The 24,771-nt window shown below is 39.8% G+C and overlaps 1 protein-coding gene across 2 annotated transcripts in view; it reads left to right on the forward strand.

The window, feature by feature from the left end:
* The first annotated feature begins 17,199 nt into the window (after positions 1–17,199).
* The window catches only part of NKAIN2 (sodium/potassium transporting ATPase interacting 2), a 917,329-nt gene continuing 909,757 nt past the window's right edge, over positions 17,200–24,771 (forward strand). For both annotated transcript variants that reach the window (XM_004422282.3, XM_087444045.1), the window contains exon 1: positions 17,200–17,605. In XM_004422282.3, the coding sequence (XP_004422339.1) occupies positions 17,552–17,605 (54 nt within the window). In that variant the 5' untranslated portion in view covers positions 17,200–17,551. The remainder of the gene's footprint in view (positions 17,606–24,771) is intronic.

A 24,771-nucleotide genomic window follows, 5' to 3' on the forward strand; every position in this document is an offset into this window, starting at 1 on the left:
CAGAACCATTTGTGTAGGATAAAGCAGAACTTGATCCTCCACCAGTCTTCCCCATCTCTAGGTGTGGTACCCCTGTTCACCCAGGTATTCAGGATAAAAATGTAGGAGTTATCATTCATTCCTAGGATTACAACTTTACTCACAGTCCATAAGCCATTTGTAAATAAATACTATTGACTCTAGCTCCCTGGATTTTTCAAATCTGACCACTCCTACTCCCCCACAAGGACAACCCTAAACCAGCAGTTATCTAATGTCTGAAACACTGCAATTGAGTCTTGTCTGCTCTCTCTGCAATCCTTTCAGCCAAAACAGCCAAAGTGAAAATTTAAAAACTCAAATCAGATCACATTCCTTCCCAACTGTTAACAATACATTCTTATTTCATTTTGAATAAAATCTTTTTTTTTTTTTTAATCATTGCCTTTAAGGTCGTCTTTCATGATCCAGGACCTGCCTACCTCTCTAGGTTTCTTGTCTCCTGTTTCTTGGTTCTATTACATTCCAGTCACTCTGGTTGTCTTTCTGCTCTTTGTATTTAAGTTTGTTTCCTCTCAGGGCCTCTGAAGTTTCTATTTCTTCTGCCTGGAATCATTTTCTCCCTGAATACTCTCATGACTACCACCTACACATTTTTAGGTCACAGCTCGACTTTTATTTGCTTAGAGAGGCCTTTCCTAACCAGCCCACCTAAAGAAGGATTACCCCATCCTTTGTAAAACACTTTTTTATTTTTTTGGTGAGGAAGATTGGCCATGAACTAACAACTGTGCCCATCTTCCTCTGTCTCGTATGTGGGACTCCACCACATGATGGCTTCATGTGTGGTGCATAGGTCCGCGCCCGAGATTTGAACCTACGAACCCCAGGCCACCAACTGGGCCAGCGCCTAAAACATTTTTATTGTGTATTTTCTTATTACTAACAGCTACTAGCCTGCATGCATTTATATGTTTAGCTTATTTTTTGTTTATCCCCAGTAGAAAGTAGATGCCATAAAGGCAGGGACTTTGCCTTTTTCACTTCTATATTCCCAGTATCCAGAATGTTCTTGGCACATAGGAGATGCTCAAAACATAGTTACTGAGTATATGGCTCTTTGCTCCCTATTCTGTTTCCCAAGCTTTGCTGATTATCTTCATACATGTGCATTCACTAAGGCTTTAATAATAGTGTGAAGAATAAAGCACAAGCCCTCACCTACAATTTACAAAGCATAATCCTGAAGGAATAAGCAACTGAATCAATGTTACTCAGTATTGATGTGGGCCTAATAAATAGTGTCTACTGAGAAATAATACAATAAGTAAGGCAACTTACAGCCAACATAACAGCTTTATCACTGATAAAGTTGATATTGGAGAATATATCTGCAGGAAGATGAGATTCCTAATCCTCAATTAGACAGTCTTACTTAACAAGCCTCAGGCATGGCTGAACAATCAGAATCTCCCCATACAGGAGGCTGTATGTAAAACTTAGGGCATGGTAGGTGTGGGGATGTTGTCTCCTTAGAGTGAGGAATGGCTGGGCTGCACAGGTCCAGTTTCTCCTTTTGAATTTACCACTGAGATTAAGTCCTTCCTTCTCCCCTGCAGAGAAGTGAATGAAAGGGCAGAGATGGGCAGCAGTGGTATAATCATGGAGCTCTCACCAGAGGACAGAAACATAAGGAGTGGTGAAGAAGAACCCTCCAGTTTATGACCAACACTGTAAATTTTTTGTGTGTGTGAGGAAGAGTGGCCCTGAGCTAACATCTGTGCCAATCTTCCTCTATTTTGTATGTGGGACTCCACCACAGGATGGCTTAATGAGTGTGTGTAGGTCTGCACTCAGGATCTGAACCTGTGAACCCCCAGGGCACCGAAGCAGAGCATGTGATTTTAACCACTATGCCACGAGGCCAGCCCCTGTAAATATTTATAGTGTATATATTTTTATTAGATTAATGGTCATGCTTTACCTTTCCTCATGGTTAACTCTTTAAAACTTTTTTCACTAATCAGGAGAGTAAAGGAGGTAAATCATAGCGTTTACTATTCTAGACCAAGACGAAATGGCCATAATTTTATAGAAAATTTGTTATATTTAAGAATACCTTTTGAAGATATGATCCTTGAGAATTATCGTAATAAGACTAACATTTGAAATGTATTTGAAGTTAACATTTTAATTCTATAGACACTTATATGGAAGCTGAAATGGAAAAATTACCCATTTTTATTGAAAAATGATTGCTTCCTGTGACTAAATTTGGAAGCTCTACATTCTTTACTCCGTGTGATAGCAGACATAAAACGGTTATCACTAAAAGAAGGTCTCAACTTCAATTTTCTCTCCTCCACACATAGGAGAATATATTGGACATGTATAAGCATTTTGAGCTCAGCGTGAACTTATGTTAATGGTACTATTTTTTCAAGTTTAAAACTAAATGATTCCAAAATGTCTTTGGATTTTTATGTTATTTTAGTTTTCAAAGATTTTTAGCATCTATAAACAGTGATTGTCACTTATGCAAAGCTTCACAATGAGTCATTAATGAATAAATCAGTATAATGCAAGTTTTAGGGAGTCAATGGGGAGTTTGCTGAGAAGAGGCTAAGACACATTACCTCGATTTCATCCCTACAGAAGGATCGTGGTACCATCAAGTTGACCCTGCTCTTGTGGCCATTTTCTGTGTCCTACAGTCCCTCCTCAATGTCTCCTTGACTTTATTTCTCTGTCAGATGGCTTCTACTAAATAAATTTCATGTCATTACATCCCTGTCTCCGTGTAGCCTCATGTTCAAGTCCACGAGCCTCATCAATTACTTCTGTGATCCCTATTAGCTAGATCAGGAATTCTTTCCAGCATTCTTTACCAAGCAGATGTAGAACAATCCTCTCTGAGCATGTCTTTCCTCCTCCTCAAATTATTACAGGATGGTAAATTATCTCACTCTGGGCATACATAGTACCCATTGTTAGCTTATCTTATCCAATATCTAATGTGAGGAAAGTGTGAAACAACAGGACTACCTGCCAATAGGTAAATACTAACTTGGTCAACTAAATACTAACTTGAAGACCCTGGAATTTTTGCTGGAATTCCCCAAAGTACTGGCCACTCTATTTGAATAAAGAGACTGTCGCCAGACCATGAAAGGCATTCTAGACACTAATGACTTGTTTAAGAGCACAATTAATCCAGTTCTTGGTGTTCTAGGCTCTAGAGATGACTGCACTGTTTAAAGTCAAGTGGGCTGATGTGGATACTTACTTAAGAAAAGGGTTAACTACCAACTCTCTCAGGAAAAAATCCCAGGTGTTGCAATTAAAATACTAAGTGGTCTGTATGGTGGCCTCTCTAATATAGGCTTTGTATTTGCCTGGATTAGGGTTTGGGCACTGAGGCAGTGGAAAAGTATAAATGATGCAATTTATCATTTATAAATTGGAGACTCAGAACCATGGATAAGACCTGCATCTGTTGGCAACACAAATTCCACCAGAAAGGATCCCAGGTGCTTGTGTGTGTTCAGAAAACATAAGTAATGTGTCTTTAGTCCACAGTGTGTGGTAGGTGTTGGTTTGAATCTGACCTTCTCCACAGATTGTGAGTGATATTATGAACATCCTTTGTAGGATATGAGGTTATGTTTATTTGCCTATAGCAAACATTGTGCTGTGGTGTGGTTAACATGCTTACAAGTAGTGGGGAATGTCTCAGCTTGATGGGCTCGCAGGTGGAGCAGTTATTACAGTTTTCATAGTTTAAAAATGGTTCTCTGGCTTCAGACATCTTAGATGTAGGCTTAAATATGATGGTCAAGTGAACCAAATCCACTACCAAGAGCTGGTAATGGTTAGTACAGTAGTCCCCCCTTATCCACAGTTTCACTTTCTATGGTTTCAGTTACCCAGTCAACCACAGTCTTAAAATATTAAATGGAAGATTCCAGAAATAAACAAGTCATAAGTTTTAAATCGCATGCTGTTCTGAGTAATGTGATGAAAATTGTGCTGTTCCGCTCAGTCCCGCCCGAGACATGCTCATCCCTTTGTCCAGCAGATTCAGGTTGTATATGCTACCCACCTATTAGTCACTTAGTAGTCATCTGGGTTATCAGATCCACCATAGTGGTATCACAGTGCTTGTGTTCAAGTCACTTTTATCTTACTTAATAATGTCCCCACACTGCAAGAGTAGTGATGCTGACAATTCAAATATGCCAAAGAGAGGCCATGAAGTGCCTCCTTTAAGTGAAAAGGTGAAAGTTCTCGACTTAAGAAGGAAAGAAAAAAATCATATGCTGAGGTTGCTAAGATCTATGATGACTCTTATTACAGTATATTGTTATAATTGCTCTATTTTATTATTAGTTATTGTTGTTAATCTCTTCCTGTGCCTAATTTATAAATTAAACTTTATCATAGTGTGTATGTATAGGAAAAAACATATTACTTATAGGGTTCAGTACTATCCGTGGTTTCAGGCAACCACTGGGGGTCTTAGAACGTATCCCCCACAGATAAGGGAAGGACTACTGTAATAGGTTTAGGATTAGAATTCAAGGACATAAGAGGGTAAGAGAGAAAGTGGGCATTCAAATATTTTAAAGGGAAATATGTGTTTTTCTATAGTTTATTTTATAGTGTCCAGTAATACTATGCAAACAATTACTACTTGGAGGTCTTGGAACTTTTTACATTATTTCACTTAATTTTTCCGGCAATCATATGATGTAAGTACTATGTTATTGTCCCCATATGATAGATAAAGTTACACAGGGTTAGAAAAGTTAAATGTGATGACTGAAGTTGTATGGATTATAAATAGCAATGGGGCATATTGCATGCAGGGCTGGCTGACTCCAAGGTCCATGTTCCATATATTGCCCTAACTTGGCATTTGCATTGTTTCCTGGCACTAGACTAGAATCAGAGAACTGGACTTTGAGCCCTACTCTGATTCTTCTAACTCCTTGGTCTCCTTCAAATTACTGAATCTCTTTAAGCTTCAGTTTCCTCACCCATAGAATGGCAATGATAGTATCTATTTCAGATGCCATTGTGAGAATGTATGTAAAATGATTAGCACGGTACTTGAAACCTGATAAGCACTCAATAAATAGTAGAAGCAAGAAAGCACTAAAAACTATAAGACCTTGATGAAAGAAATTAAAGAAGACAAAAATAAATGCAAAGATATCCTGTGTTCATGTATCATAAGAATCAATATTGTTAAAATGTCCATGCTACTCAAGCCACCTATAGATTCAATGCAGTCCTTATCAAAATTTCAATGGCATTTTTATAAAAGTAAAAAAAAAATACTAAAATTTGTATGGAACCACAAAGATCCTGAAGAGCCAAAGCAATCCTGAGAAAGAAGAACAAATCTGGAGACATCAGATTTCCTGATTTCAAACTATACTACATAGCTATAGTAATCAAAACACTATGGAACTGGCATAAACACACAAACCAATATAACAGAATTAAAAGCCCAGAAATAAACCCTTACATACATGGTCAACTAATATTTGACAAGAGAGTGAAGAATACTCTATGGGCAAAGGATGGTCTTTTCAATAAATGGTATTGCAAAAACTAGAAAATCATATACAGAAGAATGAAATTGGGTTCCTATCTTATACCACTCACAAACATTAACTCTAAGTGCGTTAAAAACTTAAACGCAAGACCTGAAACCGTAAAACTCCTAGAAGAAAGCATAGGGGAAATGCTTCTTGATGTTGGTCTTGGCAATGATCTTTCTGGATATGACACCAAAAGCATAAGCAACAAAAGAACATTAATAAGTGGGACTACATAAAACTAACAAGCTTCTGCACAGCAAAGGAAACCATCAACAAAATGAAAAGGCAACTATTTAATGGGAGAAAACATTCGTAAATCATATAGCTGACAAGGGGGTAATATATAAAATATATAACGAATTCATATAACTCAATAGCAAAAGAAAAAATCATCAGGCTAAAAAATGTTCAGAGGAACTGAACAGACATTTCTCCAAAGTAGACATACAGATGGCCAACAAATACATGAAAAGGTGTTCAACATCACTAATCATCAGGGAAATGTAAATCAAAACCACAATGAGATATCACCTCGCACCCGTTAAAATGGCTATTATCAAAAAGACAAAAGATAACAAGTGTTCGTGAGGCTGTGGAGAAAAAGGATATGGTACATTGTTGGTGGGAATGTAGACTGGTACAGCCACTATGGAAAACAGTATGGAGGTTCCTCAAAAAATTAACAATAGAACTACCATATGATCCAGCAATTCCACTTCTGGGTATACATCCACAGGAAATGAAATCAGGATCTTGAAGAGATATCTGCACTCCTGCGTTCATTGTAGCATCATTCACAAAAGCAAAGCCAAGATATGGAAACTACTTAAGTGTTTATCAGTAGATGAACGGATAAAAAATGTGGTGTATATGTATATGCAACGGAATATTATTCAGCCATGAGAAAGAATGAAATCTCGTCATTCGCGACAACATGGATGGAATTTGAGGGCATTATACTAACTGAAATAAGTCAGACAGAGAAAGACAAATACTGTCTGGTATCACTTATATGTAGAATCTAAAAAAGCCAAACTCATAGAAACAGAGAGTAGAATGGTGGTTGCCAGAAGCTGGGAGAAATGAAGAGATGTTTGTCAAAGCATACAAAATTCCAGTCATAGATGAATAAGTTTTGGGGACCTAATGTATGGCATAGTGATTATAGTTAACAATTCTGTATTATATACTTGAAAATTGCTAAGAGAGTAGATCTTAAATGTTCTCATCACAAAAAAGAAATGGTAATTATGTGTGGTGTTGGGGGTGATAGCCAAGGCTATAGTGGTAATCATTTCACCATACCTAAGTGTATCAAATCAACACAGTGTGTACTTTAAACTTACACGATGTTATATGTCAATTATATCTCAATATAAAGCTGGAAAGGGGAAAAAAGAAAGGAAGGAAGGAAGGAAGAAGAAATATAGATTGGGTATAAATGAAATGATTTGACACTAGATTACAACAAAGAGCTCACCATTTAGAAGAACTCTATGGCAATATTTTTTCTAAAACAAATGTTACTACATAAATCTGACTTAAAAATCTGGACTTTCACTTTTTTTTAATAGAGTTTTATATTCATTTTCCATGTTATTTTACCTAATGTGGCACTGTATTATTTGGACTCAGAACATGCTGAAAACTAGAAGACATCAAAGCTTATGTGATGCTGGGCCCTTCTGTTTTCAACGGCGGCAGGTATTATCTTTGACTCTACCATGGGATATTAAGCAGTGAAAGACGAAGTGAGACTTGATAATAGGACAAAGGGTGTGCTCTGCTTTCCAGATGAGCAGGGAAATTAAGACTTTGATGTTCATAATCATAAAACATCTTTATATTAATGAATTTATGTCAAAACGTGTTTTTAGTGTCTGAATTTTGTGGTAAACTATATATGAAATATTTGAAATAGTGAATATTTTGCGCAGGTTACCTTGAAAATACTTTGCAACGTACTGAGAACTATATATTTGTTAATTACTATCATTACCCAATTTTACTGGCCATGACTACCATTCTACTTCATTAAGCTTTTATCTGTAAAAATATAGTATTATTGTTTTTCTTGTAGTTGAACATCCAAGACATTTTACAGCTTATGATACTTCCCCTTTTAGCAAACAAAAAAGGAAAATTCTTTCCAAAATTCATTTTCACTTGGTTAAAATAAAGTTTTCCTTTAAGATCTCTTTACAGAAATCACTCTTTAGTTAAAAAGATTTCAAGCATAAGACAATATGACAATTTTGTCACCATGAAAAATGTGAAAACTATAATTAACATAAGGCATTTCACAAAAGTATGTGACAGTATAAATGTCACTTGGGCAATCAAACCCTGGAATCCTGTAGGAGAGAGGGGAAAAAAAGTACTTGGCATTCCATCTTCATAGGAACCATGAAATGTCTATCATAATTTGGTATTACTAATTACTATAATCCTGCTAGAATGAATACTAACAACTCTAAGAACTATAAACTCCCAATAATTTTTATTGTATCTTAAATTAATTATACAAATATTTTCCTGGCTTTGCTTTTTTTTCCTACAATATAAACACATTCTTTAGTGCATTATTCTAAAATGGCATTCTTCAGTCCAACATTGACATCTGTTTACATATTGTCACTCAAATACACACATTTAATTCCTATCTTTTCTCCAAATAGTCAAATTTTAATGGTAATATATTAAAAACCAAATAAGTTACATATATAAATATATTCATATATCTTAATACATATAAGCTTAAGGCATAATGAAGTTATTGAAAGATCACACATGTGTTCCATGTTTTATTCAGAAATGAAGCTCATGATATATTTGGATCTGAGTATGGTGATACATATGTGACTATAACAACTGATAGGAAAAGTATTTTTTAATTCTTAGAATTCAAATATTGAAATATTTGCCAAAGGATCTGTAGAACATCAAATCCATCATATACATTTACGTTGGCAAAGGGTTGGAAAAAAACAGAGATAAAACGAATTAATCTAATATGTTAGATTAAAAATACACTTCTAGATATCTTGGCCTTACTATACAACATGGAGCAATGATTTCTGGCCCTAGTTTTTGGTGGCTGCCTACTTCTACACTCCCTTCTTTCCAATCCGTTTCGTGTACAGCTGCTAGGTGAATCTTCCTGGGGCACAGCTCTTTTCATTTCTCCGCTCAAGAACCATAACGGGCTCCTTATTGCCTACTCAATAAAGTCCAAACTCTTCAGACTGACATTCAGACCTTCCATTCCAACAGCATTGCCCTCTATTCTCCTCCAGGCTCCCTGTGTTGCAGCTAAACTGATGTACTTGCTGAGCCTGCATCTGCAATTCTTCTACCTCTAGCAGTTGAGCCAGCTTAAATACTCTGTTCCTGCTTCATCCAGGCAGCAGTAACTTCCCCTTGTCAGAACCGCCCTAGCCCTCAGCCCCCACCTCTACTGATTTATGGCTTTTAATCATTTTTCTTTTTGCCATGGTAATTTTTAGAATCTCTCCCCACCTTCCAAGTGCTAGCTCCTAAAGGGAATGTCTGTTTCACTCACCTTGCAGCTGTTAACAGGTATAACGTGTTTGTTCCCATTCTGTTGGCTGCTCCCTCCCTGCATTCAACTCTCTGTTATTGTCTCCTCTTGGAAGAAAGACGATACCATTCAGAGGAGGGTTTGACCAGGCGGGGAGAAGAAAGGGAAACTCACCACTTTCAGCCACTGGAGGGATGGCGGAAAGAAGATGAGGAGCAGAAGGAGGAGGAGCAGAGGGGAAGAAGTTTCTTCGTCTCTTCCCCACCTCCGTGGTTGAGGTTGAAATTCTTGCATGGTGGGTGCAGATGGAGGGCAAAGTCTAAAAGAGAATTGTTTTTGCTACATCTGCCACCCTCGCAACCCCAACATGTGGGAGTAGCTTCAGAGTAAAATTGGCAAGGCGATGTGGTTGGACAGCATGAAGGCCTGGGTACAGTTCTCCAGTGTCCCCAGGACTCCTAAGTCATGTGGACAGTATCCAGAAATTCCCTGTGGCCCCACGGAGAAAGCTTGAGCCAGGCTGGCTTTTCTGGTTGGAGACATACAAAGACAATGTTGTGATGCCCAGAGAGTTCGTTATTGGGCCGAACAGTACTATAACTCAAGAGAATTTTATTATGATTTGAAGTTAGTGCTTATGTGGTTTTGTCAAAAAGGAAAATGTGAAGACAAAAATACTATGGGAAGGGGGGATCACTGGTCACGCCTGCCTCACCAAGACCATTATCAGAAGGTATTAAAGGAACACCCATATTTACTACAAAATACCTGGGCAAAGCCACTGGAAGTATGTCAGAATCCCTGTTTCTTTACTAGAGAGTTCCAGGATGAGCAATGGAGCCTGAACAGACTACAAGGAAGTTGTGGCTCTAACTCCACCTCACAGCAAAAGAAAGTAAACGTGAAATACCTACCTCCTCATCCACTCCCCGATTCAAAAAGGACAATTTAAATTCAGTATCCCACTAAAGAATTCACTCCTTATCCCTCAAAAAAAGAAAATAACATTTAATTAGAATACTGTATTCATATTACTGAATGTCTCAACTATAAAAAAGACATAACTGGGGCCGGCCTGGTGGCGTAGTGGTTAAGTTTGCGCACTCTGTTTCAGTAGCCCAGGGTTCACGGGTTCAGACCCTGGGCACAGATGTACACACCACTCATCAAGCCGTGCCGTGGCGGCATCCCACATACAAAATAGAGGAAGATTGGCATGGATCTAATATCTAGTGCCAATCTTCCTCTTTTTGCTTGAGGAAGATGGGCCCTGAGCTAACATCCATGCCAATCTTTCTCAGCAAAAAAAAAAAAAGGACACAACTGTGTTTAGAGATTTAGTTTTCTTCCTCTAGAGCTCAAAACACACCACTGTGTAAGGATTTTGAATTAATCTTATTATAAGTAACTTCACTACATCTACTTTCCTAACATTTCTCTTTGTCATTTTCTAATATTCTATTAAATTGGTGTTTATTAGGGTTGTAGAAGGATAAACTGGGAAAAGCACAGTAAATAATAAAGAAATTTTACAGTAACTACATTATCTGGAAAGATACTTTGAAGCTGTGTAATAAATCTTAATTACATAGAAAAAAATGTAGAGTACATATTACTACTGCCTCACTAAAAACTAATCATTTGTTTAGTTGCATTCTGTTGAATGGTTTAAATACTCTATTCCTCATCTCATAATTGTAGGAAATGAATCCCAATTTTTAACTTCTCTTGAAAATGTGAAGTCATTTGAACAGACAGAATATATTTTCTCTACTTGCCTTATCCATATGAAACCCAAAGTCAAAGTATTATTAATCAATTCTTATTCTGGTTAATTCAGATCAACGCTTTCTTTTATATTCAATCAGCTGGTTTCTCTGAGATATTAGTATAAACGTAACATTTTTGTATTGTGACACAATAGCATTCATATCCAAATTTTAATTTTTACTTATTTTAATTTTCAGAAAACAGTAAGTTTCCCATTAATTATGATTCAATGGTTACAACGGAGGTTTGAAAGCATGGCCTTCAACATCTTTGACATTCCACCATTAACAGGTGGTGATCTAGGTCTTCCCCCTTCAAGTAGGGGGTGGTTTGTGACTACCTTGTAACTAATAGGCTATGGTGGAAGTGGAGCTGGGTGACTTTTGAGGCTGGGTGATAAAAGGCAGAGCACCCTTCTGCCTTGTTTGCTGGAACCTGGCAGTTGGAGCCCTCAGCCACCATGTAAGAAGTCTGACTATTCAGAGGCAGCCATGCTGTGAGGAAGCCAAGCTGCAGGGAGAGACCACAGGTAGGTGAAATGCTTGGCAGTCTTGGTCTTCAGGTTCATCCAGCCTGTATGCCCAACATGTGAATGAGTGAATCTTCAGGCGATCCCTGCCCCCAGCCATGGAGCCACCCCCAGCCTTGGAGTCTTCCCAGTGAAAGCCCCAGACAGTGTGGAGCAGAGACAAACATTCCCCACTGTGGTCTCTCCAAATTCCTGACCCGCAGAATCTGAGAGCATAATAAAATCATTGTTTAAAGCCATTATATTTGGAGTGGGGTGCTACACAACAATAGCCACTAGAACCCTAGGCTTATCTTTACATTTATTTCCCAATTCTACATGTTTAAAAAAATCAGCACAAATTAGAGGAAATAAAAGGATAAAAATATGGCTTTTCTAATCTCTGACAAATGTTTTTATTCCTAAAATTTCAAGTCTTTCTGTAAGATAATTTGCTAAAATAATATTTATAACTAAGAGTCTTACATCTGTAAAATAATTGCATTAAAATGCCTTAGAATATCCCATATTAAATATGATTGAAATGTCACAAATATTTAAGTCAAGGTATGCAACTGATCAACTCAGTAAGTACTGAGGTCCCAATATATTCATGGCACTTTACTTGATATTATAGGTAAAATTTACATAAATTACAAAATAAAATAATTTAATTTAGAAGGCTATAATGCAAGTGGTGTTAAATACAAAAACATGACTGGGTAGGCATTGATCATAATTACAGCTCTGGTCTTTATCATGGCGTAATTTGTCATTTTGGCTAATCAACACGTCTTCAAGGTTTTCTCTAAAGGCCTGCTTTTTTCTCAAATAGATAAATGGACTTTTATTGCTAAGGTTCTATACCATAGAATCTGTCATTGGATAATAGTGTTAGAAATTGAATTGAAATTTCAAGAGGAATCATCACAGAAAGGTGAGAGTCAATGTGATATATTTATACGTCACAATCCATCTTAGCACATTTACTAGGTATTTAATAAATAATAATTGTATAAAAAATGCAAATTAAAATGGAAGATGGAAAAGTCTTTAAAAAAATGATAATATCCATTACTGATAAAGGCCTAGGGGCAATGACAAGCCCATGCCCTAGAGGTATAAACTGACAGAACCCCTCAGAGGAAATTTGGTGTTATTTATCAAAAGCATCATAGTTTTGTTCATTCTTTGACTCAGAACTTGACTTCTAGAAATTTACCGTAAGGGAATTAATCATAGCAAGGGAATTAATCATAGCATAGGCAAAAACATACCTATAAATTTAAATATTATAAAATTTATAATATTGAAACATTGGAAGCAAACTGTATTGATTTTCTATTGCTGCTGTAACAAATTACCACAAATTTAGTGGCTTAACATAGCACATATTAATTATCTTACAGTTCTGTAAGTCAGAAGTCTGACATGGGGCTCGGTCGGCTAAAATCAAACTGTGGGCGTGCATGCATTCCTTCTGGAGCCTGTAGGAGAGATCCATTTCCTTACCCTTTCTAGCTTCTGGAGGACACCCACATTCCTTGACTCATGGCCACCTCTGTCCATCTAGAAATCCAGCAATGGCAGGTCAAACTGCTCCTCACCTTGCACCTCCTTGACCCTTCTTCGACTTCTTCCGTTATCCTCACCCCCTGTGCCCCACTCCCCCAGCTGGGACAGGTTCTCTTTTTAAGGGCTCATGTGATTAGATTGGGCCCCCGTGGATAATCCAGGCTACTTTCTCCATCTCAAGGTTCTTAATCACATATTCTAAGTCTCTTTTGCCATATGAGGCAACATATGCACAGGTTCCCAGGATTACGGTGTGGACATATTCGGGGGGCCATTCTTATGCCCATCACAAACCCTGTATGTCTAAGAAAAGGATATGAATTAAATAATTGGGATACTTACTTTCACTGGAATGTTATATAGTTATTAAAGCTCTGTTGTATGCAGAATAGTGATAATTAACAATCTTAAAATATTAACTATGTGCTAGGCACTGTTCTAAAAGCCTTACGTATATTGACCCAACAGCCCTATGATACCCGTGCACTATTACTCCACCCCCCTTTATAGCTAAGGACTCTAAGGCACAGCCAGCTAGTGATTTGCCTAAGTTTACATGGTTGGTAACTGGTAGAGCCTGGAATATGAAGTCAAAACGACTGCAGAGTCCATGAGCTTAATATTTAATGAGTTGGACGTACGTTATTAAACTATTGTTAAGTGGAAAAAAAGCAGATTAAAATATATTACGTCTGATATAATCCAATTTTTGTAAAAAAAAATGGCTTGTGGGAAAATGACAGAGAGATTATCTCTGGGTGGAAGGATTATGAATGATTATTTTCTTTTTTAAATTTATTTTGAAAATACTATTATTTTCCAAACAAAAAAAATCCAAGCTTGTATAAAATATTCAATGAATTAAACTTGTTGGTTTTGCAATTGTAAAGATAATTGCTGCCTTTCTGTTTTTAAACTATCGTGAATGGAGTAAAGCTGAGAGTGAACTTGCTCTGTGGTGTTACAAAGCCAGGCCTGAGCTTTGCTCTTGATGAAGTGACCGACGGAGTATGGAGCAGACGGTCCCACTTTGTGGCTGTGTACCTATCGAAGTCCCTGAGTTGTTCTGAGAGATCAACGAGATAATAGGTGTGAAATAACCTTGAAAAGTACTTTAAAGAAGGATGCCAAGGTCAGCCAGATGGAGATGTGTTATATGTAACACATTTTCCCCACAGAAACAAGATAATTAACAATAGTTATGTCACCAGACAAGTCAATGAAAGCCTGATGCAGCTGAATAGTGCATGATTTTATTTCTAAATGAGAGGGCCGTTGACATTCCAGTCTGAGACATCTCTCTCTGTCATGAACTTCTATGGCACAGCTGGGATTCTCTTTATAGTCTTTTCCACTGAGGCTCCAGGGATAATAAGAAATGGAACAGGAAGGGCATGGCCCCCTTAAGGAATGGAGCTGCATCCCTGACTCGGGTACCTTTTCAGAAGTCAGGCATTGCCTATACTATTTCTGAAGGACGTGATGTGAATTTAGTTTAGTGATAACAAAATATCTCAATAAAGCTGGGGGAAAAAAGAGATAAAATATTTGTGATTATTCTTCTAAACATTTTTAAGTCATCACTTCTCTATGGAATTTTAAAAGAAGTGACGGTGAAGTATAGTAAAACATCAATAAGGCAGCACAGCACAGTGGTTTGGAAAGCAGATTTTGCTGTCCCACGGACGTGCCTTCACACTCTAATTCTGGGCCCAGAACACGTGCGCCTGTGATCAAGATACTTGATTTCTCTAAATCTTACTCTCTCTCTGAAATGAGCATTGCATCAACTCATCAGTTTCCTGAGTAACAATGAGACGATGTAGGTGTGGTGCGTAAGTAGTGGGTGCACACAGTAAATGCTCCACACTGAACATGTGTCTGGCTCACTCTTCTGAGGAGAGTACTGCGCCAATGATGCCACAACAGGAATGAAAGCCCTTGTGGATTGCCTTATGGGAAGGAAGCTATTTCAGAGGGCATGAATGAGCGGGTTACCACTACGGGCAACAACGGGCACTATGGGCTCAATCTGGTGAGGAAGTTAATGGTGTAGACTAAAGCATGTCTCAGGTTTCCCATCTCCGGCTTGAGAAAGCTGGGATACTGATCCACCAACTCCCATCCATTATTGGGTGAGGGTTGTTCTCAGGGCTGTAACTCCACTCTCCAGTCAAGCACCTCTGTGTGACTAGAAAAGGCCCGTAGACACATAGTCCCAAGTGCTCACAGAAAGGTGGGCAGGTACCGAGAGGGACTCATCCAGGGACCACGGGCGGGGCACTGCGAGTCAGCTACAGACACCATCATGCTTTCCTTTTACCTATATATGTCTAGCCTAAAGACCACTCAGGCTGTTGCTGGTTGCAGGGACCCACTGCAGGATTATTGATGGATCCACATAAACGCATTGTTGCTATTACGAATTTTAAAAAGTAATAGAATGTTTTTCACAACGTGGCAGCATATTGGGTTCTTGCAATTTCCTTAAACACTGAAAGGCACTTTTCAGAGAAGTCCATTCACAAATGGGGCGATTAAAAGCAGACATTCTCATTATAGTAATAAAATATCCACATTCCATAAATTTAACAAATCAGATCCCTTTTCGGCTCTCTACAACTGACAAATCATTTCTGAAAATTCAGTTCCAGGCTTCTGGAGACTAGGGGTCCTATGCCCTATTCACTTTCTCGATATTTAGTCATTCTGATATGTCATAATATTTATTCAAAGAAAGCAATCATTTGGGATCCTTATTCGTGGTTCCCAGCATAACGTTATCCTACACAAATGTCATTTTCTCAGTAGGGCCAAATCCCACTTGCTACGGAAAGCTCTTTGCTGGATGTGGTTTCATCAGTCTTAATCTCCTAAGGGGGTGTGGGAAGATGCTTGCTATTTACTTTCCTAAACCGTTCTCTTTTCTTATCAATCTCGGCACTTCACTCCAATGACTCAGTTGGCCGGCGTTTCTCGACAGGACACCCTCACTTCCTGGGAAAGTTACTCTGGATTGCTCTCACAAGCTGCCCGGGGCTATAGAAGAAACTTGACCCTTGGATCCGGAATACCCAGGCCCCAGGGGCCGCCACTGGGGTCGGCGGCTCCGCCCTTCAGCTTTCGGCCCGCAGGTGGCAGCAGCGGGCTCCGAAGCGTGTCTGCAGGTGATTGAGCAACGGCTCAAGCTGCACCGCTTCTGGCCGGCGCTCCGGAGCGGGGGCTGGACTCCACCTTCAGGAATCCGCACCCAACCCGGACGGCCAGTGAGGACGAAGTAACTGAGTGCTAAAATTGCCTCGGATCCTTTAATTTCTTGAATGAAAACACACAACAGTTTGAAGCAGCAACGGCAACTCATTGCGTCGCTAGTCCCTTTGGTTCCCAGTTTCCCCACCAACTCCAGCAGCCACCCGGTCCGTTTTCCCGAGCAGAGTCGGCTCCGTGACCCTCCCCGCTCCGGGCCCTGCAGACCTTCGGGAGCCGGGCGCTGGGCGGCCCGCAGGGAGTCGGCGCGCGCAGCGCCCCTTCTCCTCCTCTCCTGCGTCCCCTCCGCCACGCGGGCTTCCCGGCAGGTCAGGACGCCTCGGCTGCACCCCTGTTTCATCACCCCATCTCCCTTCCCTAACCCTCCTCTTCGTCCCTTCTCCCCGACCCCCCCCCCCACGCGGCTCGCTCGCGCCTAGTGCTCCAGGTTCGGAGGTGGGAGCAGGACCCACACGAGCCCAGCAAGCCAGGGACATGCTGCCCGGACTCCTCGCCGCGCGGTCCCCAGCGCCACCACCGCCGCAGCTCCTTCCCGCCCAGACACCGCCGCCTGCAGCCCCCTCCGCGGCGGCGCGGGCCGGGCTGGGAGAAGTTGACGCCCGGGGAGGGGGCGGCGGGGCGCAGGTCGGAGGATCTGTGGCAGGAGGATTAACACATCTGGGCGAGGGGAGGGGCGGCGGCGCTGCAGGACGCGGCGCGGTCCCGGCATCACTGCGCGCAGCAGACCCCGCCGCCGCCGCCGCCGCCGCCCCCGCCCGGCCCGCGCCCCGCGCCCCGCCCCGCCCGCCGGGCCCCGCAGGCCGGGCGCAGACGAGCGGCGGGCGGCGCAGGGAGGCTGGCAGCGCCCCGCGCGCTTCTGCCGCCCCCGGAGCCGGCGCGCGGAGAGCGCGGGGCGAGCGCGCGTCGGGCGGCGGCCGCGCTGGGGGGCGCGGGGCGAGCCGGCGCGGGGAGCGGCGGGGGCGAAACTTCGGGGCCAGATGCCCGAGGGCGCGGCGGCGCTGCGAGGCTGCTGCTGCTGCCCCTGCGGGCCCCGGGCGCGTCTCCGCGGGCGGCGCTGCCCGCGGCGCGGCGTGTGCACCGAGCGAGTGAAGGTATGTGTGGCGGGCGCGGCTGGAGCTGCCGCCGCCGCCGCGCCAGCAGGTCCTAATGCCTGTCACTTCCCAGGACGCTGGCAGCAGCCGCCCGCAGCCCCCGAGCCCTCGGCAGGTTTGCCTGTTCTTCCCCGCGATCTGATTGGATAAAGTGGGGGCTCGACGGTGGCCGACGTGGGACAGTCAGGCTGTGGCAGGGGTCTCGGAAACCATGGGTTATTGCAGTGGCAGGTGCACGCTTATCTTTATCTGTGGCATGCAACTGGTAAGTGACACTTGGGTCCTCTTCTTCTGTTATGTGCCTTTGAGATAGTGAGCAGGGGAGTGCAGTAAAGGGTCTGTCATTGATTAGAATGGAAGGAAAAATAAAAGAGAAAAGGTGACAGATATATTGCCCATATTTAAAATGATTTCGGGGAGACGCACTGTGGGATACAGGAGAGGTGAGCCTTTCCGCCCCCGCCTATTTCTGCCCCTCCGAAGACAGTTTGGCAGGTGCGGGTTAAACTTGTTGTTAATTTCCTTAAGCAGAGCAAGCTGTAGCTCTTGTTCCTTTATGCTTTGCATTCCTATTAATGTAACAGCGAGATGGTCACATATAATTTACTACACAGGTGTTAAAGCGGAGAAAAAGGAATTTTTGACTTTTCTTCCATACAGTAATTTTTGCAGTGTCTTTGCTTCTTTACTGACATGTATTATTTTTCAAGGCATATATTGTCTTATAAGTATAATGCTCTAACAAACCACTATGTGGGGCGGATGGTGTCCTTACAGCAGTCTTATCTAGAAGCCCCATTGAGTTTTAAAAGTATGTAGATTGAAGAGAAATTACTTCGATGGACTCAGCAATACCATTGCCCTAGACTGAATCAGCAGCCTTTAAATCACAATTATTACACACAATTCCAAGGAAAAGTATTCTGTCTCACATTATGTATGTAATTGCCCCTGAAATAGATACTGTTGTCTGATCCCATAGGATGGAGAATTATATGTACTTTTTGAGGAATGTTGTATAGTTGCAAAGAGGCAAGGAGCCAATAATGGAAAACGTCATGTCTCTGACTTTAAATTCCCTGCGGGCAACAGGAGGAGGGGAGGATAGTTTAGAGGTGAAAAATATCCCACTGTAAGTGGTTCCTTTGAGGTAGGAGGTACCTGGTCACTCCTGTTATCAAACAGCTGTCCTTGGAAAGTATAAATTAATCGGAATAGCCACCCACGTTTCCAACAATTGGTTCATAAAGGATGAAAGGACGACAAGACTGAAGGAGATTTCTGAGAGTCCGATCAGTAAGGTGATCAAAAGAGCAAGGATTTGCTATTGAAGCTGGTAGAAGAATTCCATAAGTGGTCTTCATTGTTTATCAGTTGTCATGAAGCTCACGAGCGGTGGTGGTGGTGGTGGTTTTGTTTAATGTTTAGCCGAAGCATTGCTTTTTCTTGCATATTGTCTTAGGATGTTTTTCTTTCCCAGGAAAGTTATCTGATGATGCATATTTTGATCCATGAATTACTTATGTACTTGCTTGTAAGAAAAAGAAAATGGAACTATAAATATAATTTTGAGTGTAATACTTTCTCAATGATGTGTAAACCAGTTTATTTTTGTGTACCACATATTCATTTAAGTTTTGCAATAAAGCATTTTTACTCTTAATGATAAAGCTAATCAGAACAATGAGAGAGTTTACTTTGTTAAACTACTAGTTAGGCCAAGTATGCCAGATTGTATAAACATTTTCAAAACATTCTTATTTTTATATATGATTCAGAAAAGAATACATTTGCTGATTCACCGTGTAAGAGCATAAAACTGAGAATGAGTGGGTAAGAGCATTCTTATACTCTTTTCAGTTTTCCATTTTAAAAATGGTTTGATTTTTAATCATTTAACATAGGGCTTTATTATGGTAAATGTGGGCTTTAGATCTATATGACATTTTGTGTGATGAATACAAACTCCTCAAGAACTTAAAGAATTTTAGAAAAACATAAATATACAAATGGGGAAGCTAAATACACAAAGTAGCATGATAAGGCTAAAGGGTGTGTGTGTGTGTGTGTGTGTGTGTGTGTGTGTGTTTATGTGCATGCATCCATGCAGTGGTGTATTGGACAGGAGCTACATCACTTATGAAACAGAAATTTTGAATCAAAGCTAAGTTGTCTAACAAAACAGAGGTAGCTGGAATATAGGAGTGCTCAATCTAAGCCAAGTATACGTTTGAATCCTAAGAAGTATTTTAGGTATTAGCCTAGTATTTAGGCTCTATAAGAATCATGTGATTTTCCCCATTCAGATTTTGTGTGCCACCAGGCTAATATAATTAGCAGCCATGTTAATGCAGATGCAGAACATAAAACAAAGGACGAAGAACGGTCAGTTGGGTTGATAGGGTGAAATAATCCCATTTAAAGGACCTCAGAGACTACTAGTAGTTGTTGCTTCTTAGGACTATAGTATTTAATTTTAAATAAAATAAGTCTTTTGCAAATTAATAGTTGCAAAGCAATGCACAAAAAGTAGGTGGGTGTATATATTTTCCTTTGCTCTTGGTAGATCTTTAAAAACTTTTTGTGTCTTTGAGCTATTATGAGTAAAGATTGTTTTATGAGTAGCCAGGTTTCCAGAATGTTTTGGCTCCTGTACCATTGATTGACACAAAAGTTCACCCAGTTCTGAAGTGTTTGGTGCGCATTCTCGTAACATTTGGGTGTGGTTTCTTGTAGCTGTACAGAAATATCTTAGATTTGTTAAAATTCATTGAAGACAAAGAGTGTCTAAAATAGAAACTTTATTAAGATTTTTTTTATTAAGTGATTTTATTAAGTTTCTGGAAACGTTTATCTCCAATTCTGTAAGTAGAGTATTTATATTTTAATTAGATGTAAAGGAATATTTATGTCTATATCAACTTGCAACTAACCATAATAGAAGATGAGGTAGCTTTTGGTATTGTGGAGATGAGAGCCTCATTCATCTCTGTATTATCAGAGCAGACACAGTGTTTTGATCATTTAGTAAGTGAAGGACAGAGACAGAAGCGCTAGAGAAATTTACTTGTCCGGATTCTATATCTTTGCTTTTAATTTTGTTAAATGTGTATTTAATTTAATGTTTGGCAGACTACAAATGTGGATAAACATACATTCTTTTAAAAATCAGGAAATCAGTTTATAAGACAAGAAGTTAGAATTTCATACTATAGAGAATCAATACAAAACTTCCATTTTCTGAAAAAGTATCTGTCTTTATATATCATAAATTAAAATCTTTGAGTTGTATGGTTACTGTAACTTCAGATTTTAGGGTGAGTCCTACGAAAAAGGGGTATGATCTCTGCAAACAAATTTGCTCCATGTGCAGAGTCCAGAGTTTAAGCTTATAATCTCAAGAAGGTAATTTTCTTTTCATCATTGCTGTCCTTAATGCTCAGAAACTGAACTTTTCAGATAGTAACAAGCCGCACTGCATTTGCAGTGGTGGATATGGTGGTACAGGACAGGAACAATTTAACTTCTTATTTACAACTTCCAGCAGCTTGCAAAAGAATTTTGGCTTTTTTTTTTTTTTCAATGTTTGCATCAAAGAGTACTTTATATAAATGTTTAAAAATTACTCAGATATTTCTCAGTGAAAAATCACTCAGTTATAATATGGAAGAACATAACTGATTTTAGATCAAAAAGACAGCTTTGTTTTCAAGTAAGGAAATTCAGAATCGCCCACATTTTTGTACATCAGACTCCTATGTAGCACAAAGCATATGTGCCATAAACTATTGAAAGAAAGTATAGATTTACATTCAACAGATTAACACTTGCAAATGCCATTCTTGCCATGTGTTCTGTGAAATGTGGCTAACTTGGAGCAGGTGCAAGTAACAATTAGGTTAGTACACATGTGTGTGCAAGTAACAATTAGGTTAGTACACATGTGTGTGCAGCTGTGTGAAGAAGCACATTTGAAACTTAATTAAGGATATCAGTTGCTTAATACTGCACAGTTACTAAGCATTTTCAGAGGCACACATTTATTAGAGAAGGCCATGAGTGCACTGATGGGCTAAATAAAAACAACTTTACTATTATTATGGAGTATTTCAGTGGTGTCATTCATGATTTTATGCAGTGTTCGTAGTTACATGCTCTTTGATTACTTTCCAGAAAATAAAGAATTGACAAGAAGTGACTTGAAAAGTGCAGGTAGAATCTTATGATTTTCCTAGGACACTTCTGATAAGTTTGATAGTTCTCCCAAAGTATAAAACTTTACCTGTCATAAACTCTTCCTCTCAGAGAATTTAAAATTTTAGATTCAAATGCCATTGATTATAAAATCTTGAGGTCTTTAACCAATCTGATTCATAGAGAAGACTAAAAATTTCCATATAATATTTCAGAAACTTATGAGGCAAGAACATGCTAAGAGTTTGCTAAGTTGTAAAATGATGATACCTTTCTTCTTTTTAAATGTTTTCTAATTTTGCACCCCAACATTGTCCTGCGTGTCGTTTCTCATTTACTCTTTCATTGAGTCATTCAGCGCTACTCTGCTCTAATGTTTACCAAGGAAGATGGACACCCTTCTGCCAGTGTCCAGCTCTCTTTCTTGGTTCACAAACCAAGTGGAAGCTTCTTTTTTTCATACATCCAAAGTTTCAAAGAGCCAATCTGTGCAGAGCTGTTCGCCTGCTTTCTCCAATAAAGACTTGGATGAGCAGCATGCTCTGTGCGGAATGCCAGAGCCATCTCTGGCTTGGGGCCCATATGTGGGCACTGGCCAAGAAATGCCACTGGGCGTTGCCACTTCCTTTTCCCTCTCATGCTGCTTTACTTTGGGGTCACATTCTCTACTTGCCCAGTCAAGAATTTCAGAATGGGAGCCAGGGACTCCTTAAAATAGGAGATCTTTATTTCCTGGTCTCTTGCTTTTTTGTGCATGTGTGTGCTTGACAAAAATAAAATCTGAGACAGAAGCACATTTTAACACTTCTATGTTTATACTAGAAATAAAAATATTAAAATTATGGCATCAATTGCATTAAATATTTGGATATGCTACTAATGGCTAAAATGTCAATGGATATATTTCAGTTATGTTATTTGTAGAATTTCAAGCAGCTCAGTGTAATTTTTCCAAAACCAGTTTTGAAACTAATATTGCTAATAATGGAAATTACCCTTTTTCCATGTCTTATAACACTCAAATGTCAGAAATCAAACACACACACACGAGAAATTTTCTGTTCTTTTTTTTCACCCGTATAATGAACTTGTCCAATTTTGGCCCCTTTTTTCCCTATGAATAGGATTATAGCACTAGGTGCAAATGGTTTGAAATAGGTAAAACAATATGCTTGTGTGTCTGATATACCTACTCTAAGTCTTCATTAAGAATCGAACTGCGATTTCACAAACCAGTCAGCATGCTCCTTCAGGCCAGCATTTCTAAAACTGTGTTCTGGGGGCTAGTTCTGCAAAATTCTCTACTAAACATGAGCTCTGAGGTTAAGTAAGTTGTGGGATGCTGCAGGCTTTGTTCTGTCTCCTACCCACTAAGGGTCACAATGCATTTTAACATATTAGCAGCTCCTAGAAGTCCTGCAATAAAGAAACCTCCGCAAACCTCCGCTTAATTCCCCTTGACGCTATAGATACTTACAAAGTGGTTGCAATTAACAAGGAACCTCTTTTTCTGATACCCTCTATTAATCTTCAGTGGAACTAATATTTTCAGGAACACTTTTCAGTGAAATATTACTCTAGGCTAATAAGGCAGTCTAAAAATTAATAATATCAAATCATCTAAACAACATTTAAGGCTAAAAATTCCATATGGAAACTCTTAACCTATTAAACAGGTGTCTAACAAATAGTAATACATAAAGATGTTTAAGAATATCAAATATTATTATGATGTAATTAAAATAAATGAGGGGAGCCTTGTTTTCAGATACTTGGCTATTTTTTATATGTTTACTTGAGTTTCTTGAAATTATGTTTCAGCCACTAAAATCACAGCCCTCAGCTTTGAAATTCAGTCAAGTCTAATTGCTGTTGTTGCAAAGAGGATGCCATGGTGCGATACGTGTCTAAGGATATTTGAAATTTCAGAACACCTGGGAGAAGGCATCTGCAGAAGCACTTTCTGTTAAAAGCAGTGGACGAGGAGCAATGTCTGTCCTGCATCTAAAACCAAACTGGCTCTTCCAGTGTCATACTCTAAATGTTTGCCTTAAGCCTCATACCGACTTTTGTTTTCTAATCAATGCATGCACTCCAAAACAGTAACACATTTAAAAACCCCAACAATGTTGCATTCTTTGAAAACAAATGGGTCTTAGTTTGGAATGGAGAAATCAAATCTGTCCTGTTAACAGAAGTCTTTGTGTGCATCTGTATGATGCTTATTACACAACAAGAATAAGGAGGTGTTTCAAATCCTGTAACTGACAGCTGTGTGTGAAATGATGGACGGGTCAGCGTGATGTCTGAAATGTTCAGTGGTGGAGAATTCATATGACCCTACTGTGTGTGGGCTTCCAGCCAGAGGGATATACAAGGTGGATCTCCCTTTTTATAGAGGTCAGTCTCTGATACCACTGGGAAACAAAAAATGGAAAGGACCACTGTAGGCCCCAAAGAGAAGAGAACTTTATAGCCTGGTGGTGTGTTGCCTTCTGTGGTCTTGGCTCCTGGAGAAGGGCTCTGCGGACTGCCTTGGTGTTGGCACCTCCTTTGTTATGGTGCCTGCAGTGGTGGGAGGCAGCTTGCTCCTGGAAGTCGTAATTCATCCCTGTGGGCGCAGTTATTCTGACCTCAAGCTCTTAATCTGTAAGAAGGAGTTCATGGACCTTAGAGGAGATGGTGTATCCGGATGCCACCTCTTTGCTCTGCTTGATTACTCTGAGGGGCAGAAATGAGATTAGGGTCTCTGGATGTGTTTGACTCTAGTTATTGGGAGCAGTGAGTGAGCTACATATTTGAAAGCTTTAGAAGCTGTTGTGGATTTGATAGTACACCAGTGGCATATAAAGAGCCCCGGGTCTCTTTTTTCCTCCTTTCTTTTATAATAAAGCTTGCTCACAAATTTGAGGATAGTGAACCTGTAACTTGTGATTTTCTACACTACTGGAGCTATATATAGGATTATGTATTTCTTACCGTTATCAACAGGAATTAATGGAGTTTCGTTTTTGTCCATCTGTCATAAACTGTGGTTCCATTTGATTGAATCAGAGGATAGGAGTTAAATTATGGCTGTTCAATAGCATTTATGAACCTAAGTTTTGCTTTTCTTTTGGCTTGGTATTAAAGGCTTTCTTCTTTCTTCTCCAGGACTGGGGGGAGGAGGGGTGGCTGGCTCCTTGACGTCTAACAGTTCCAAAGCAAGTAATACTACTCTACTTAAAACTATATATA

This window comes from Ceratotherium simum, chromosome 19 (genome assembly GCF_057802395.1).
Source record: "Ceratotherium simum simum isolate JZ-2026a chromosome 19, ASM5780239v1, whole genome shotgun sequence".
In the NCBI taxonomy this organism is placed as follows: Eukaryota; Metazoa; Chordata; class Mammalia; order Perissodactyla; family Rhinocerotidae; genus Ceratotherium; species Ceratotherium simum.